General features: G+C 43.0%; 1 protein-coding gene across 12 annotated transcripts in view; it reads right to left on the bottom strand.

Moving 5' to 3' along the window:
- TANC2 (tetratricopeptide repeat, ankyrin repeat and coiled-coil containing 2) overlaps positions 1-19,710 on the bottom strand; it is a 683,096-nt gene that overhangs the window by 95,918 nt on the left and 567,468 nt on the right. For all 12 annotated transcript variants that reach the window (XM_074940790.1, XM_074940791.1, XM_074940792.1 and 9 more), the window contains 2 exons: positions 18,168-18,449; positions 13,437-13,570 (listed from right to left, as the gene is read on the bottom strand). In XM_074940790.1, the coding sequence (XP_074796891.1) occupies positions 13,437-13,570; positions 18,168-18,449 (416 nt within the window). The remainder of the gene's footprint in view (positions 1-13,436; positions 13,571-18,167; positions 18,450-19,710) is intronic.

Raw genomic sequence — 19,710 nt, 5'->3', positions numbered from 1 at the left:
GGCAGCTGCATAATCTCCATTTATCTTCAATCCTGCTTCTTACCTCTGGTTTTCTACAAACTGAAGCTCTGAACAAATGACTGAATGACCCATCCAAGCTTTGGGTGTGTTCCGGAGGGACTTTCAAGCCAACAAACTCACCAATACTGCTAAGAATCTGATATATGGACACTGAAGTCTCTGTATGTATCTGATTGCTTTATCATTTAACAACTCTCTTCTTGTTCTTTTCTTTTATAATAAACCTTTAGTTTTAGATGCAATAGGATTGTCTGGCACTGTGGTATTTTGGGTGAGATCCAGACTGATGCTGACCTGGTAAGGTGGCTGGCCCTTTGGGGTCAGAAGAACATTTTGTATAAGTGAGCAGAGTTTTTAAGTAACTTCCCACTTTACTGGACCTCTGTGCTAACTGGGAGGCTGAGAACTGGACTGGGGGCTGTGTGATTTTTTTTTCCAGCTTCTTGGTAACCAGGGAGGGGGATCAGGAGCACAGTTTGCAACTGGTTGGTGAGTCTAACTTCAGTGTTAGCCACCAGTTTTGGGAGAATCTGCGCTCCTTTTTGCAGCCTGCCCTGATCTTGGCATTTTCAGTGAGAGCTGCCCTAGGCACTCCAGGTCACAAACTGCTTCAGTCTGTAGAGGACAACTCTCCCTGTTCCCTCTGCTGTTCTCTCTTTCTCCACCACACCTGGCCACTTGGAGGCAAGTGTCCTCTTCCTTTCAGTTTCGGTCATCTTGGTCAGCCTTTCCATAGCACGCTTCCCCATCCACTTTCCACCTCTTTTAAAATCTCATTGACAATATCATTCTTCTATAGTTCTTCATTTTAACTCTATTTATTTTATTCTGCAATGCATTTGGGGGTCCATTTTGTATGAAAGACATGATATAGTGAGGTGAAATCCCACTGAAATTCAGAAAACAATATATAGTTTTTGAACATGGGGGTGAGGAGAGAGAAGCAGATAGAAATTTAAAAAGCTAATTTTTCCCCTATTCATAATGTAATGACATTGGCCCCAATTATGGGCCGTGCTTCTGCACTAGTGCAAAGTGTTCTTAATCCCAAAGAATCTAGTCCTTTGAGGAGCCACAGATGGATCCTTGGTGATATAAGCCGCTACTCAACATTGCTCATGGCTGCTGGTGTAGGGTGGCATGCCTTGGGCTTTAATGCCTCTGAACTGCCATAATGAACCCTTGGTTGGCAACAGCCTCTAGAACATCCAAAGATGTGCTCGTTCTGAGATGCTGTCAGGAGTGAACATGTATTTTTATCTGAACCAAGCAGATATGACTTCGTAAGGCATCATTTTTCTCATCCTAACTGCATTTTAAGCCTTGGCATCAAAAAGTGCAAAGGAGGTTATAAATAAAAGAGACTTTTCACTTTACTCCCATTTTTGGTTTTGGTAAATGTCACCACCGAAGCTGAAGGCAGCACTGAGAGTTCTTTGCTGAAGTATTTGGTAAAGTTCAATTTAGCCAGTCTCAAATGCTTTCTATCCAACACCTTTTACACATTATGCTAATTCTCTAAATATAGATTACACTGAAAAGAAGAAAACAATAAGCATGCAATGGAAGTGAACTGAGAATAAAAGATTACATTTAAAATGTATATTTCCATTATTTTCCTGATGATTGAGCAAGTAATTTCTATGTGATCTTTTGTAAGTGCAAGTCAAGCCATTCCAGGTAAAATATTAAGGAGTCAAGACATTATATTCTTTACATGAAACAGCAAATATCAATGGTCACACTTGTGTATTTTCTTTTTAAAGACAGCTTCAAAGTAATTTATTCTTGTTTTATGCATATTTTCCCTCAAATGATTCCCCATGCTCGTGCATGGGATCATGAAACCAATCAACCATGGCATACCATCTGCACAGTTTCTGCGTACAGTGGAGTTAGTGCTCTTAAGCAATTTACACGTTTCTGTTTTGAAACTTGAAAAAACAGAAAATACTTCCAAGTGACTCAGTTCAAAATGTTGTGGGTCCTGAAGGCAGAGAATTCTCTCTCTCTCAGCAGAAGTATGAACTCAGATCTTTTGCTTCTACATCGGATAGTGCTAAAACAATTCCTTGGCAACTTAGCTTGCGCACCCCTTGAAAAGAGATAAAATAATGCAGAGCAGTACATTTTGGAAAGGTTAATTTCCTAGAACCACCTGGATCTCCAACTTTGCTGTATAACAAAGTTTCATAAATATAAAGGGAAGGGTAACCACCTTTCTGTATACAGTGCTATAAAATCCCTCCTGGCCAGAGGCAATACCCTTTCACCTGTAAAGAGTTAAGAAGCTAAGGTAACCTAGCTGGCACCTGACTCAAAATGACCAATGAGGGGACAAGATACTTTCAAATCTGGGGGGGTGGAGGGGAGGAGGGGGACACAAAGGGTTTGTCTGTCTGTGTGACGCTTCTGCCGGGAACAGATCAGGAATGCAGCCTTCCAACTCCTGTTAAGTTAGTAAGTAATCTAGCTAGAAAATCCGTTAGATTTTCTTTTGTTTAATGGCTGGTAAAATAAGCTGTGCTGGAGGGAATGTATATTCCTGTTTTTGTGTCTTTTTGTAACTTAAGGTTTTGCCTAGAGGGATTCTTTATGTTTTGAAGCTGATTACCATCCTGATTTTACAGAGGTGATTCTTTTACCTTTTCTTTAATTAAAATTCTTCTTTTAAGAACCTGATTGATATTTCATTGTTCTTAAGATCCAAGGGTTTGGGTCTGTGTTCATCTGTACCAATTGGTGAGGATTATTATCAAGCCTTCCCCAGGAAAGGGGATGTAGGGCTTGGGGGGATATTTTGGGAGAAGACATCTCCAAGTGGGCTCTTTCCCTGTTCTTTGTTTAAAACACTTAGTGGTGGCAGCATACTGTTCAAGGACAAGGCAAAGTTTGTACCTTGGGGAAGTTTTTAACCTAAGCTGGTAAAAATAAGCTTAGGGGGTCTTTCATGCAGGTCCCCACATCTGTACCCTAGAGTTCAGAGTGGGGAAGGAATCTTGACACAAAGAAATATGATTATCACAATTTTTGTAGCCTTTTTTGTTTTTAACACATTACAGGGCTTAAAAAAATACCTGATAAGTAGAAACTAGAATACTGACTCTAGTAGCCAAATGCCAATAGGAAAGGTGCTGCCACTCCTGAAGTGAGGTGAAGGAGCAATTAATTTCTCCATTAGTGAGAAATGCTTTGTGCATCATCCTCCTGGCTACCAAGAGTGCGTGTTTTGGGGCTCCTACTATGATACTGACATTAAATCTTACCCAGACTAGTCACATTGCTCTTGGCTAGTAAGTGTCACAAAAACTGAGATCTTCCTCTGCTCATTTTTTCTGTTCTTGCCTCTCCAATCTCTCTGCTTCCCTCCCTCCCCCTCCGGAACCTCTCTCTCCATTGTGGCCCAACCTTCACCAGTCATTTTTTCCATTCAGCCTCAAACAACCGTCACCACTCACGCTTTCTCTCCTTCACCACTCCATTCTGTTCCCTCTTCAGTCACCCTTTTCTGGATGTGGGGATCAGCAGGAACATTCAATCCTGATCGCTAGAGAAGACACACATATCTGCATTTCTCCCAGCGAAGAATGGGTTTTCCACACTCTGTGTATGTGTGTTATATGCACTATACCTTCAAGGTCAAGCCACTGATTTGATCTGACCTGTACAGCACAGTACAATAATTAAATTTTACTTGACTTGAATTGGGTTTTGGTTCAGATTAAAAATGGTGGCGGGATTACAGAAGATTAGAGGGAGGAAGGAAGATTTCCTGGTATAGGTGGGATTTAAGGAGGCATCTGAAGAAGGAAAGAGACAGTGGCTGGTAGATAAAAACAGGAAGATATTTCCAAGAATATGGAGCAACCTCAGTAAAGGAACAAAGCTGAGAGAGGAAGGAGAGGAATGCAGCAGTACGGAGAGAAAGGTTTGGGAGGTGAATACGGAGCAGGAAAAAAGGGATCAGTGATGTACGTAAGGGAAGATTATGTAGCACCTGGGAGGTGAAGACAAATGAAAAAGGAGGATGGGGAGTTAGGAGTGGTAGTAAATAATGGCCAATAAGAGAAAAAGAAGAAAGAAAGGCTAGACAGAATGAACCTCAAAGGAGAAGGAGTACGAAGGGGAGAAAGGAAGGGTTAGGAAATGTCACTTTTGAAAGATATTTTATTTAATAGGATGGGCCATTTTAAGCAGTTCTCGGGCACTTCATGTGACATGTAACATCTTCCACTCAAGACAGCATTCCTTTGACATCATGCCTATAGACATGATTTGTCTGTTCAATTTTGTAACGTGCCATCATTGACATGAGGAGTCTGTTCTGTCTTAGGTCTTCTTATACAGCCAAAGTATCTCAATATTGAGGGCCTGTCACCTCTGACACACTTAGAAAAATGTTCAAATCCCTACAGTGCATCCCTGCTTTTAGTACAAGGCTACAAACTTGTGTTTTAATCAAATTTTAGTATCTAACAGGATTTATCTCTTTTTCAATCACACAAAATGGTTTGGAAGTAAATATAGCATAATTCATTTACCTGCCAAAAGGCCATTCGCCAAGTAATATTTTAGTTTTAATAATGGAAATGGAAATCAGCATCACTGTATTTTATTATTTCGTGACTGTGTATATATGTGGGGACACTGTTTATAGGGAAGGTTCTTTCATTATTTCTACGTAGCTGAGGATGTTAGTACACGCCTGCTGAAACACATTAGTGTTACAAGGCATCAGGTCTCAGCTGCAGTGGATTTTATTTCTTCTTCTACCTCTCCATCAGAGGAGAGTATTCCCATTCTTTTCCGGTGCCCCAGCAATCATAAATGATTCTTTCTTTTGGCTAGGAGAGCGTGGGGAAGGACCTCCCAAGTCAGCAGTAATGCTGTGGGTCAAGTGTATTAACACTATGGGGAACAGAGCTACTGAGTTACAGTTATGTATGGTGCCCCCTTGGGACAATGTGAAGGGCTAGCATGCGGGGGGGGGCAGAAGATGTATAAATAAGATGGGTTGGCCTTTGCAAGGGGGACATGATTGGTTTCATTTTCCTGAGCTAGGGGATCAACTTTCAAAAGCTACGGTAACATCACCATGGGGCAGTGGTTTTCAACCTTTTTTTCATTTTTGAATGGAGGAGCGGTCTCCTTTGGAAATTCAACCTGCTCTGCGGACCCCTCCCATAGAAGTGATACACAGAAAACTGACTGAACAGAATTCAACTCTAAATGTTGCATGTGCTCGGCACCACATTTGACGCAACGTGAGAAAGGGTGCTCAGGGCTGGCTCCAGGCACCAGCTTTGCAAGCAGGTGCTTGGGGCGGCATTCAGAACGGGGCGGCAGTCCGTGTACCACGGCGGCAATTTGGCGGCAGCTCCGCGGCTCTTCCCGCCGCAACGGCTTTTGGGTGGCAGCTCCGCGGCTCTTCCGGGCGCGGCGGCAATTTGGCGGCAGCTCCGCTGCTATTGCGGCAGCAGCAATTCGGCGGTGACTGCTTGGGGTGGCAAAATTGGTAGAGCCGCCCCGAGGGCGCTAAACTGCGGACTTCTATGGTAACAACAACCCTTACGGGTTTTGACCTGTATGTGGGGTATTCACATACTTCTGATTGATCAGAAAACCAGAATGCCTTTTCTGGGATCTGAAACTTTATTTTCATAGTCACCTTTCTCTAGCCGCTTAGATATAGTCTGGGGGAGCCCCAGGGGTCTGCGGACCACATGTTGAAAACCACTGAGGGCATGCAAATCCTATTTATACCTTTACACAGCACCATCTGGTGCTAGGAAAGCAACACTGCAACTGAATTTTGGAGAACAGCTAAATATTAGTAAAAAGAAAAAAGAAAAGGAGTACTTGTGGCACCTTAGAGACTAACCAGTTTATTTGAGCATGAGCTTTCGTGAGCTACAGCTCACTTCATCGGATGCATAGCATATTGTGGAAACTGCAGAAGACATTATATACACACAGAGACCATGAAACAAAACTTCCTCCCACCCCACTGTCCTGCTCGTAACAGCTTATCTAAAGTGATCATCAAGGAGGGCCATTTCCAGCACAAATCCAGGTTTTCTCACCCTTCCCCCCCTCCCCCACAGACACACATACAAACTCACTCTCCTGCTGGTAATAGCCCATCCCTCTTTGAAACCTCTCTTTATAATGCGCATGATAATCAAGGTGGGTCATTTCCAGCACTAATCCAGGTTTTCTCACCCCCCCCCCCCCACACACACACACCCCCCTCCAAAAACCACACACACAAACTCACTCTCCTGCTGGCAATAGCTCATCTTACAATGTGCACAGCAATAATCCAAGTTTAACCAGAACGTCTTGGGGGGGGGGGGTTGTAGGAAAAAAACAAGGGGAGATAGGCTACCTTGCATAATGACTTAGCCACTCCCAGTCTCTATTCAAGCCCAAATTAATAGTATCCAATTTGCAAATGAATTCCAATTCAGCAGTTTCTCGCTGGAGTCTGGATTTGAAGTTTTTTTGCTTTAAGATAGCGACCCTCATGTCTGTGATTGCGTGACCAGAGGGATTGAAGTGTTCTCCGACTGGTTTATGAATGTTATAATTCTTAACATCTGATTTGTGTCCATTTATTCTTTTACGTAGAGACTGTCCAGTTTGACCAATGTACATGGCAGAGGGGCATTGCTGGCACATGATGGCATATATCACATTGGTGGATGTGCAGGTGAACGAGCCTCTGATAGTGTGGCTGATGTTGTTAGGCCCTGTGATGGTGTCCCCTGAATAGATATGTGGGCACAGTTGGCAACGGGCTTTGTTGCAAGGATAGGTTCCTGGGTTAGTGGTTCTGTTGTGTGGTATGTGGTTGTTGGTGAGTATTCGCTTCAGGTTGGGGGGCTGTCTGTAGGCAAGGACTGGCCTTTCTCCCAAGATTTGTGAGAGTGTTGGGTCATCCTTCAGGATAGGTTGTAGATCCTTAATAATGCATTGGAGGGGTTTTAGTTGGGGGCTGAAGGTGACGGCTAGTGGCGTTCTGTTATTTTCTTTGTTAGGCCTGTCCTGTAGTAGGTGACTTCTGGGAACTCTTCTGGCTCTATCAATCTGTTTCTTCACTTCCGCAGGTGGGTATTGTAGTTGTAAGAATGCTTGATAGAGATCTTGTAGGTGTTTGTCTCTGTCTGAGGGGTTGGAGCAAATGCGGTTGTATCGCAGAGCTTGGCTGTAGACGATGGATCGTGTGGTGAATAGAATAGAGACTGGGAGTGGCTAAGTCATTATGCAAGGTAGCCTATCTCCCCTTGTTTTTTTCCTACAAACCCCCCCCCCCCCAAGACGTTCTGGTTAAACTTGGATTATTGCTGTGCACATTGTAAGATGAGCTATTGCCAGCAGGAGAGTGAGTTTGTGTGTGTGGTTTTTGGAGGGGTGTGTGTGGGGGGGGGGTGGTGAGAAAACCTGGATTAGTGCTGGAAATGACCCACCTTGATTATCATGCGCATTATAAAGAGAGGTTTCAAAGAGGGATGGGCTATTACCAGCAGGAGAGTGAGTTTGTATGTGTGTCTGGGGGGGGGGGGGGAAGGGTGAGAAAACCTGGATTTGTGCTAGAAATGGCCCTCCTTGATGATCACTTTAGATAAGCTGTTACGAGCAGGACAGTGGGGTGGGAGGAAGTTTTGTTTCATGGTCTCTGTGTGTATATAATGTCTTCTGCAGTTTCCACAATATGCTATGCATCCGATGAAGTGAGCTGTAGCTCACGAAAGCTCATGCTCAAATAAACTGGTTAGTCTCTAAGGTGCCACAAGTACTCCTTTTCTTTTTTCTTTTTACGAATACAGACTAACACGGCTGTTACTCTGAAACCTAAATATTAGTGTGATGGTTTGGTTTTTGGGTGATTATTGGTGAAGGCCCCTCCTGGCCAGAGGAAGTTAGGTAGAAAAGTGTTTCAATGGGGAAAGAAATACACACACAAAGCAAGGGGGAAAAAAAAGAAAAAATTTGTCTAAGACCAATAGATGGTGCAGACAAAGGATTATAAACCTGGACTCCAAACATAGACAGGATTTAGGGCTGGTTAGACCACAACATGAGGGTGTTAGACAGATGTCTTCATGCCCTGAAAAGTAGATGTTATGGTCACTATTTCATCTAACTGTTAAAACTGGAACTTCATAAAGAAATTCATGCTAAACATAAGTCACATTAGTGTGCTTTTTATGGGATCTTAGATTTTATTTTTAGAATGGACTCCAGGCCTTTCTGCCCTTCCTCTCTACTCTTTTTCCATGAGTTCACAACCCCTATCTCCCAGGCAGTGTGACACCTAGGGCTCAACTATACAGTGCGATATTGCACACTACTTAGGTGTGACTGCTAAAGCGCATCCATGTGTTGTGCATTAATTGGTCCATGTAGACCCTGTAGGTGTGCACTAAAAGTTCCCTAGTGCACATTAAACATTTGAACTAGTTAAAGCACACTAGAGAACAATTAGTGTGCAGCACGTCAGTGCAGTTTAGAAATCCCATCGCTGCAATGAGCATTGCTACACCACGTAGACAAGACCTTAGATAGGGGGGGGGGGGGGAGATATTATACAACAACATTCAGCAGACAGATTCAGCAGGTACATGCCACTCGATTTTCACATATATTGGGCTAGCTCCTCAGCTGGCGTAACCTGGTGTAGCTCCACTGCTGTCAACTTCCACCAATTGACGATCTGGCCCACTACATATAACCTCAACACTGGGGACATGCCAGCAGACCGCTCATCTTTAGTAGGCAGAACCTTAAATAACTCGGAAATTCGCTTTGTTAAAAACCTATTTTCATATTAAATATATATTATAAAAACCCAAACCCACCTAATTTACCAGGGAAGGGGGAGCCCTCCCCGCCGTCAGAAGGCAGCACTGGGGCGTGTGTTCAGGATGGAGACTGAGGAGGAAGCGGACAGATGGAAGGAAGAACGTGAAGAGAAAGGGATTGGGGAGGTGGAGGACACATGGAAGACAAGATGCTATGGAGGAGCACAAAGGGGAACAGGACTGACCCAGAAGACAGGGTGGGGAAACAAGGCTCAGAAAGGAGAAAGACAATGAGAGGGGCAGGGGGTGGAGAGGGATAGAGTGGCAGCTCCATTGTCCTCCAGGGGTTTGGGGCAAGTAAGTGGAATCTTTCACCTGGTAGCCACTGGGGCAGCTCCCATTTTTGTTTGTGCATACAAGGTTGAATTCTGAGCCCGAAGCAATCATGTACAAATTGGGAGTGGGTGGCATCCACCCAAAAGTTCAAAAATCAGAAGGCAGATGAAACACATGTGTCTTTTTGAAAGGTTATGATTTTTCCAAGCCAGTCTCATGATTCTGAGCCGTCTGTTCCAGGGTTTTTGAATGCCTGTATTTGTCAATACAGCTTCCCTTGCTCTCTTTCTCTGCAATCTTCACCTGTCTCTTCTCCCCATATCTCAACACTTAAAAACTGCGGGGGGTGGGGGGGTGGAGGAATGAGGCAGGCAACCTCCCCTGACAAGCAGTGCTCTGAGCTTCATTACTGAGCCAGGCCTTGGGGTCTGACAAACTTCTCATGGTTCATCTCGGGAAAGCCCCTCTGCAAAGAATCATGGGAAGTTCACTGGCCTGAGACTGCTAATGCCATTGGCTGTTATTCCCAGGCTAGGGAAGCCGGGGGACGGGAGGCGGAAGAGAAGTAGGGATTGTTCTGATTTCCATGTAGGTGAGCCATTTAATGCTACATTTAAAGAAAACTAGGAAATTAATTCACAAAAATCTTTGTTGGGAAAATTAAGGTTGCTATACACATAACAAGCTTCACTAAACCACAAAAAGCAAGGTAATGAATAGTTAAGCCATTTAACCCTCTACTTGTTCAGCGGCAGGGAGATGCCTTACCACTTCCAAAATTACTAACACCACAGACCAAACACCCCAATCTTAACCATTGTGCAAGGGATGTCAGCCTTCCAGCACTCCCTTTACTACAATATCACCTTCCAAACACAAACATCTATAACTGATGCTGTTTGGAGGGTAACATAATGCAATACTCCTAGTGAGGGTGTAACACTGATACACAGTGGCATTACATTTTCAATATTTCTGTTCATGAATCTTACAGAGTGGTAATCTCAGTGTTTCCTCTTGCAAAGGCTTAGATGGATTCAGTGAGCCTGTTTCAGAGAAAAATTCCAAAAAAGATCACAGCAATTCAGGGTTTTTAGAGCCAAATACCTTGATAGTTTGATATTTCTAACACACTTTACATTTGGTTTAAGATCTCTGTTTTCCTTAATTACTTCAGGGAATCACTGAAATCCCCAAAAAGAAGCAACCTTTCCTTCCATGGTAGTTATTCCTGTGCCAAAGTTTCAATTTTATGATCAAAGTACGGGATTGATGAATCAGAGACCTCAGTGGGAGTCTTGCCAGAGCTCAATGGGAACAGGACAATGCCCATTGTTTCTGATAATTTTTGCTTTTGATAACAGCTTTGTTATGGGGAGGGGGGTTAATTTCAGGTAACTTCTGTGCAGTGCTGTGGGGAAGGAAGTGCTTTCAGAACGCAATGACTCATTTTCTTCCGTAGTTTTCCATGGGAAATAGATCTGCTTGCTAGTTGTCTAAATTGGCTTATTTCTAAGGATATTTCTTCTCCCTGATGGCTAAGGGACTATAAATCATGAAAGACTTCAAACTGCTCCCTCAGAGAACAGTGAAAAGCTTCTCCCTAATAGTATGGCAAAGAAACTTAAAATAAACGATAGGCTCACATGGAGCTCTCTCTGATACTTTTTATTAGTAATTTAATGCTACCAATGTGATCAAAATTGGTACAAAGCCAAAGATAAAGGCAGCTCCTGCTGCCAAGAGCTCACAGTCTGAAAACAGCCATAGAGAAGACAGTACACACTGGAAAATCCAGAGGAGGGAATCACAGGCCTTTTGCCTCTATTATTATAAACTCAAAACCTATGAGCTCCAGGGGAGAAGTCAATTTGAAGGAGAGATTTGGAAGAGTTGATGCTGATGGCATGTTTTCACCCCCGATTTCTGTACCCTATGTCAACAAGGCTCTTTACTCTTTTATTCATGGACTTCCATAATGGGCAGGTTATTTTTCTTTATTGTTCTGTACACTGTATACTGACAACGGCCTTCACACCTGCCACCGGCAAAGAGCTGGAATATCAGTACTTAGGGCTATTTAATGTCTCAGCTCTTTTCTGTATTTCTTTAAAAATTACTCAGGATAGTGACATGCACACAGGATATCTTGATGCTGGTTGCCCTGCTACTCCAAATAAGCAGCTCTTACTAACTTCTATCTAACATGAGATCTTGTTTTTGATAAGGCCTGCAGATGATCATACCTCTGATGTCTGTGACATTCTCCACGACCGGCTGTGGAAGTTATTGTAATGTACTAAAAAGAGGATTTTTCTGAATTAGGGCCTAATGGAAGAAAGAAATTAAATCTTTGATATGTCACCAGAATTGTTTCATAAAAGACTTTTTCAAAGTTTTCCATGAAGTATCAGCTGTTTGTTTTTTTTTTAATGGATGCTGCCAAAGACATAAAGGTCAACTAATCAACCTAAGCACTGGTCACCTCTGAGAGGACACAGTATGCTCTGGAATCCAGTTAGTTAGTTAGTTTTGGAATCAGTCCATGTTTACAATAGGCAAGATAAGATTTACCGTCAGATTAACAACTGAACAAACTAACAGATGCAAAGCTGATACAATAGGAGGTCACGTAGGTCCCTTGCCTTTTAGTTAGTCTGATGGTACATAGCACATCAGCTTTTCCATTTTTCTTTTTTTTGTGGGGATTAAATTTTCAGCGGAGGATGGATTCGGTGTTAAAAGTCCTTCCAAATGGGGCCATAGCCAAGGTATAGCAGGTCAGATTTTTTGGCCTAAAAACCATGACTTGTTTCTCTTTTCTCCCTAATTGATCTAAAATGCCAAAAGTAAAGCCACAGTCTTTGGATGTGAAGTGGGATGTGCCACACTAGTTGAAACAAAGGGGTTGTCTACACTGGCACTTTACAGCTCTGCAACTTTCTCGCTCAGGGGTGTGAAACCCCTCCCCGCCCCGAGCACTGCAAGTTTCAGACCTCTAAAGCGCCAGCGTAGACAGTGCACCAGCGCTGGTAGCTACGCCCCTCGTGTAGGTGGTTTAATGTTGCCAGTGTAGACTAGCCCTAAGTCACACACTTTGGCTTTGTAAAGTTATATTCTTTTTAAGGAAAGGAGCAGATTGGAGCTAAAAATATATCCATTTGTCAGATACATATCCAGCAGGATTATTTGAGAACTCAGTGAAAAAAGTCTTTCGATAAATGAGATATTTTAGGGAGAGATAACACTCTCTTACTGGCCGTTCTGACAGTGTGCGACGTGTACAACATACAAGGAACATAATGACTAATGTATGCTGAACAATGCAGAGCTGGCAGTTGCATTCCTTTCCAAGAGCCATATGTGGAAGAGGAGAACACTTGTGAAAGTTCTAATATTTATTTATATAGACATTCATCACACACTCTTTGCCTTGCCATCTGGGTGCTATGTAAAACAAATAACGGGCAACAATATACCTGGTACAAAAGCCAAGCAAAGTAAGTGCTGGCAATCGTTTAGCACTAAGAGTTTGCTGGACATTTTCCTCCCCAGTGCAGGAGCAGGGAACTGGAAAGCACAAACTACATGCACCCTTTAAAAAAGTTCCCCAGCAAAGCTCCCCAGAGTTCTTAGCAATATTTTGCCACTTTCACACCATCAGCAAAGCAGGACTGTATCTTAAAGGTACCATATAACCCAGGATGTAAATGTCAGCCTATGGTAACATGATATATAATCCTTTCCAGTCAATATAGCAACGGATTTGCAAATCATTTTTTAAAGTGTTCTGATCTATTTATGTGGACGTTACCCAAAAAGGTGCAAGTATCCCACAAAGCATAACAATTCACATTCTACAGCTTCATCCAAGAAGTCATGCAACCCAAGCAATTATCTCTTACAAAAGCGAGCACTGGACACTTACTCAGCAATTTCATCTGGAATTCACTCCATTCTTCAAGAAAGAGGAATAATTACTATGGTAACCCTGTTCTAAAGCCTTTAATATGCCGTCTGGTAGCTGTGAAAGATTAACCCTCAGAGTACGAGATGAACTCTTGATGTTTTGAGAATTTCATTGTAAAGAGAAATAGCTTTTCTCAGGTAATAAAACTGCTCTGGAAGGTCTTCCCCATACCTTCTCTTGTAAGCATTTGCATACTCACTGTCCTCTGTCAATATCCACATTTTTGTGTGATGCATACTAAGACAACTTCAGTGATTAAACAGTACACGTTCCCAGAAAAGGTCATCAAGAAACTCTTTCAATACCTGTGCAGCAAGTCTCCGCATGGCCTCTTCTTGGCGTCTGCGCATTTCAGGCGTTCCAGGGCAGCTTCCACTCGTGATTGACGAGTGAGCAGAAGGTGGCTGTGTAAGGGGTAGCTCTCTATTTGCATCCACATCTGTACCAAACAAAGAGGGTAACAGATTTCTACAGGCCAACCATGACTGAGACAATTCCAAAGCACACGATAAGGTATCTTCTAACAATCCATTAAAGCGGTTAATATATTTTCTGTAAGCAGTCTAAGACTCTGAGCAGTATAGGGGTGCACTCGGGAAACTCTCCTGAACAAATTTCTGCCAGAACTAACAGGGGAAGGACAGCAGAGATAAAGGATTAACCTCATCTTACTCATTTTCTTCATGTTAATCTTAGTCATTAAATACATACAGTATTTAGTGAATTTAATACTCATGATAACGTGGCCCCTCTCCATAGAGTCAGATATATTGTTGGGCAATGCTCTACTACTTCTGCCCATAGGCCTCCCATCTAAATGCTTCTTCTAATTTAGACCTGAGCCTTTCTTGAGCACATGTATAAATGGGGACCATTTAACCCGGGAACTAACATCCCAATTCACAACCAAGTAAAGTAACCAGAAAGAGAGAAGTACGAGATGATACCCAGAGGAGCATTAGGATGTTGGGATGGATCTGCATGAAAGTAATGATTTGTGGGGGGAAGGATAACTCAGTGGTTTGAGCATTGGCCTGCTAAACCAGGGTTGAGAGTTCAATCTTTGAGGGGGCCATTTAGGGATCTGGGGCAAAATCTGGGGCTTGGTCCTGCTTTGAGCAGGGGGTTGGACTAGATGACCTCCTGAGGTCCCTTCCAACTATGATATTCTTTGATATTGGAATCATCTCCAAAGCATAACTGATTCTAAATCTCATTTAATCAGATTTGCTTGCCTGGGTAGAGCGATGTGGCACAAACTAGAAGCCCTCTGTAAATGTCAAGATATGTCAATGGCATGTTTTTACTGTTAACTCTTTCAAACTACATTATTTTGCAACCAGAAGTTATTGATTTCAAATTTTTTTGATTAAAAAAATTGTACTTTAAAAGTATTCTAATAGCAACAGGTTTCAGAGTAGCAGCCGTGTTAGTCTGTATTCGCAAAAAGAAAAGGAGTACTTGTGGCACCTTAGAGACTAACAAATTTATTTGAGCATAAGCTTTCGTGAGCTACAGATGAAGTGAGTTGTAGCTCACGAAAGCTTATGCTCAAATAAACTTGTTAGTCTCTAAGGTGCTACAAGTCCTCCTTTTCTTTTTGCTAATAGCAACAGTCTCTTCAAACACAGACCCTACTAGCACAGAATTTTCCTGAATGCTATAATGTACCCTTGACTTTGACTTGAAATAATAATTTAAACTATGATCCATTTATCTGCTGGTAGAAACAATAAGGGTGGCGTCCACTGTCTAAATACTTAATTCGTATGTTTAATTAACAAATTCATGTTTTGCACATGTGAACACATCAGCAGCTCTATCTGCCTGTCTGAGTTATGAAGAAACTGTAGTGGGATTTTGCTTATTTCTAGCTCACTAACACCAATAATATACTTCTTATAGGACTTTTGGGTCACCTGATCAATACTTAAGTTATTAAACGTATTAACAGAGTTTGTTTTTTGAATGTGTATAAATGAAGATAGATACATCTGCTGGGAGAGCAAAACAGCAGTGCACAGACAATCCAGGAAGTTTCTAGAGAGCGTTGGGGACAACTTCCTGTGCAAGTGCTGGAGGAACCAACTAGGGGCCGTGCTCCTCTTGACCTGCTGCTCACAAACAGGGAAGAATTGGTAGGGGAAACAGAAGTGGGTGGCAACTTGGGCAGCAGTGACCATGAGATGGTCGAGTTCAGCATCCTGACAAAAGGAGAGCACCAGAATATGGACGCTGGATTTCAGAAAAGCAGACTTTGACTCCCTCAGGGAACTGATGGACAGCATCCCCGGGAGGCTAATATGAGGGGGAAAGGAGTCCAGGAGAGCTGGCTGTATTTTAAAGAAGTCTTATTGAGGGCGCAGAACAAACCATCCCGATGTGCAGAAAGAATAGCAAATATGGCAGGCGACCAGCTTGGCTTAACAGCGAAATCTTCAGTGAGATTAAACACAAAAACTAAGCTTACAAGAAGTGGAAACTTGGACAGATGAATAGGGAGCAGTATAAAAATATTGCTAGAGCACGCAGGGATGTAAGGCCAAAGCACAATTGGAGCTGCAGCTAGCAAGGGATGTGAAGAGTAATGAGAAGGGTTTCTACAGGTACGTTAGCAACAAGAAGAAGGTCACGGAAAGTGTGGGACCCTTACTGAATGGGGGACGCAACCTAGTGACAGATGATGTGGAAAAAGCTGAAGTACTCAATGCTTTTTTTGCCTCAGTCTTCCCAGACAAGGTCAGCTCCCAGACTGCTTCACTGGGCAGCACAGTATGGGGAGGAGGTGAGCAGCCCTCAGTGATGAAAGAACAGGTTAAGGACTGGCTAGATTGTCAGGCTCAAAGGGTAATGATCAATGGGTCGATGTCTAGTTGGCAGCCGGTATCAAGCGGAGTGTCCCAGAGGTCAGTCCTGGGGCCAGTTTTGTTCAACATCTTCATTAATGATCTGGATGATGGGATGGATTGCACCCGCAGCAAGTTCACGGATGACACTAAACTGGGAGGAGAGGTAGATATGCTGGAGGTTAGTCATAGGATACAGAGGGCCCTAGACAAATTGGAGGATTGGGCCAAAAGAAATCTGATGAGGTTCAACAAGGACAAGAGCAGAGTCCTGCACTTAGGATGGAAGAATCCCATGCACTGCTACAGGCTGTGGACCGACTGGGTAAGTGGCAGTTCTGCAGAAAAGGACCTGGGGATTACAGTTGACGAGAAGCTGGATATGAGTCAACAGTGTGCCCTTGTTGCCAAGAAGGCTAACAGCATACTGGGCTGCATTAGTAGGAGCGTTGCCAGCAGATTGAGGGAAGTGATTATTCCCCTCCATTCGGCACCAGCGAGGCCACATCTGGAGTACTGCGTCCAGTTTTGTGGCCCCCCACTACAGAAAGGATGTGGACAAATTAGAGAGAGTTCAGTGGAGGGCAACAAAAATTATTAGGGGGCTGAGGCACATGACTTATGAGGAGAGGCTAAGGGAACTGGGTTTATTTAGTCTGCAGAAAAGAAGAGGGGGGGATTTGATAGCAGCCTTCAACTACCTGAAGGGTGGTTCCAAAGAAGATGGAGCTAGGCTGTTCTCAGTGGTGGCAGATGACAGAACAAGGAACAATAATCTCAAGTTGCAGTGCAGGAAGTCTAGGTTGGATATTAGGAAACGCTATTTCACTAGGAGAGTGGTGAAGCACTGGAATGGGTTACCTAGGGAGGCACTGGAATCTCCATCCTTAGAGGTTTTTAAGGCCCGGCTTGACAAAGCCCTGGCTGGGATGATTTAGTTGGGGTTCGTCCTCCTTTGAGCAAGGGGTTGGACTAGATGACCTTCTGAGGTCTCTTCCAACCCTAATCTTCTATGATTCTATATATGGCTTTTTCCAGAATAAATGTGTTATTTCTTATTCTGAGGAGCTCAGAGCTCCTTATTAAACAAATAACCCCGGCCACAATTTGTGATTCACTTATTTGCCAGAATTTAGAGCTGGGGCTCTATCCAATTTACTGCTACTTCAAGGAAGTGCTGGAGTAAGAACTGAAAGCCTGTATGTGTTTGGTTTGTACAAGGATCTCTTTTCTGTGCTTTGCATGTGAGGACTGTAGAACATTTTCCTATTCAAAGCCTCCAGGTCTCAACTGTGTGTGTGGTTTTTAGTTTGAAAACATTTAAACTATAGCCTCTATAATCTCCCTCACAATCTCTCTAAATAGACTGAGAGAATCATCCAGCAGGTGCATTGCAGGCTTTAGTTAAAATACATACACAAACCCTGCCTTTCATTACACATTGTCCATTTTGCTCTGGAAGGTGACAGTCAATATTTCAGAAAACCAACATTTTGTCTCATTTCAGATGCTTATATGTGGATGAGAATATTTCATTCTAGCAAACAGCATTTGTCCAACAAGAGATTTAAGTATAATTTCAGTAGGATAGAGTATTCCTTCATTCCTGTTTTACCCTTATAATTGTTCTGTGTGTGGTATTAAGCTATTGTTGCTTTCTACCTGCAAGGTGGCTGCATTTCAGTGGAGGGTTAAGTGATTTATGCTGGTGTGAAGGAGGAAAAGCAGTTGCCAGGCTCAAGATGCGGTGTGTGACCCACCCCAAGCTGCTCTACCAGAATGGATGGGGATAGATCAATTGTACAGGAAGGAATAGGTGATGTATCCAGCATAAATGTGTGTTGCAGTAACAAGTTAGGAAATAACAGATGGAGGTTTCCCATTAAGCATGCCAGTGGGAGAACCCATGATGTGCCCAAGCCAGGGGCCAACAGCAGAAAAGGCAGCCTGATTCCTCAGGGAGCCTCAGCTGGCAGGAACCAGGTCATGCTCCACATTGTCCAGGTCTGGCACATGAACAGTAAACCATGACAGGTGGCCCCATGATGGCAGGTTTGGCAACAATCTCTGAACTGGTCTATTGGGGGAGGGGAAGAAGTGGTAATGGGATCCTTGTGGGTGAAAAGTGCTAAACACATAAACGTATGAGATTCATGCATTTCAGAGCTCTTTCTGTATAGCAGTACTTACGTTTTGGGGAGGCATGTGGGCTATCAGAGGCAATCTGTCTCATTCGTGTGCCATGGCAGCTGAGAGCAACCAGTCTGGAGATAATGGCAGTTTTACCAAAGCCAATGTTCCCAACAATCACCACACCTCTGTTCACACTGGCATTGGCACTCTGCAACTGTGCATCTATCTCATGGAACACCCAGTCCCGTCCGACAAACACAGACTCTGTGGTGATGCTTGGCACCTCAAAGAGCAGTGGTTTCAGGGAGATGTCTGGAGGTCTATAAGGTGCAAAGCGTACTGTAAAGAAGAAACACAGGGAAAGAACATACACTTTAGGGCTAGATGGCAATACAACTATGGTTATGACATCACTTATAATGAATTTGAAGGCTAGAGTGCTCACACAATAAAAAGAGAGTTTATATGACCATTGGGCTTGCATTTATATCTCAGAGACTTATTACAAATAAAGGCCGTGTCAACAAGAGCAAAAAGGTGTGTTTTTCAACTGTTAGCTCAGCTCCACTGAACTCCATTGAAAACCCCCTTAACCACCATGTAGACATAGCCAGATAATCTGAGCTTGTCCTCTTGTACAATGCAACCAAAACAAAACTATCTTAAAGCTGTTAAACTTTGTTCACACTGATAGCAAAAGGGGGTTTTAACTGAGCTAAACTAAATAGTTTGAGCCATTTCAAATGGCCAAACCAAACCAAAATGTTTTGTTCTTCATGAAGGAAAATTCTGCTGAAATCTGTCTTTTCATGCAGAAAATGTTAATTCAACTAACTGCATTTTCCCCTGTGAAAATGTTTTGATCAGCTCTAGTATAAAGGGGAGGAGCGACAGCTCAGTGGTTTGAGCATTGGCCTGTTAAACCCAGGGTTGTGAGTTCAATCCTTGAGGGGGCCATTTGGGATCTGGGGCAAAAACTGGGGCTTGGTCCTGCTTTGAGCAGGGGGTTGGACTAGATGACCTCCTGAGGTCCCTTCCAAACCTGATATTCTATGAAAGGTGTTATCAGCAGGCATTTGGAATGGCTGCAATACTTCTTACTGGTGAAGCCAAAAGTGAGTAAAGCAATTCATTGCTAGTGAAGGCCAACAAAGCCATTCTACCTCAACACTCTTCATGTATTTTGCATGTGGCACATCTTACTGCAGAAGAAGCATTTTTAACTGGTACTGTTTTTTGTATCCATCCTCCTCTACAGCTAGGCAATCTTTACAACAATTTTTGGAGAAAAATTATAACCAAGAAACCACAAACTAATGTTTTTATGTCTAAGAAAGTTGCTATTTTAGTATCAAATAATCCATGAAGTAAGAGGCATAAATCCTCGTGTCCTACATTAACAGAAAAGAGTAAACCTTCTACCCCCTTGTATCAATCAACAGATCAGCACATCTGACTGTCACACATGCCCTGTATTTGGGAAATTAATCCGCTCTAACATTGCCGAGGTTGCTGTGAAGGTTTTATTTGAGAGGACAGGTTTGATGAAGTTGGGATACATATTACTTTTTCACTATCTTGGAGATGGAAGTGAAAGTCT

The sequence above is a fragment of the Natator depressus genome, chromosome 27 (genome assembly GCF_965152275.1).
Source record: "Natator depressus isolate rNatDep1 chromosome 27, rNatDep2.hap1, whole genome shotgun sequence".
Taxonomy (NCBI): Eukaryota; Metazoa; Chordata; order Testudines; family Cheloniidae; genus Natator; species Natator depressus.
Note: the sequence above shows the minus strand (reverse complement) of the source record. Positions and strands in the feature narration are given on the sequence as shown.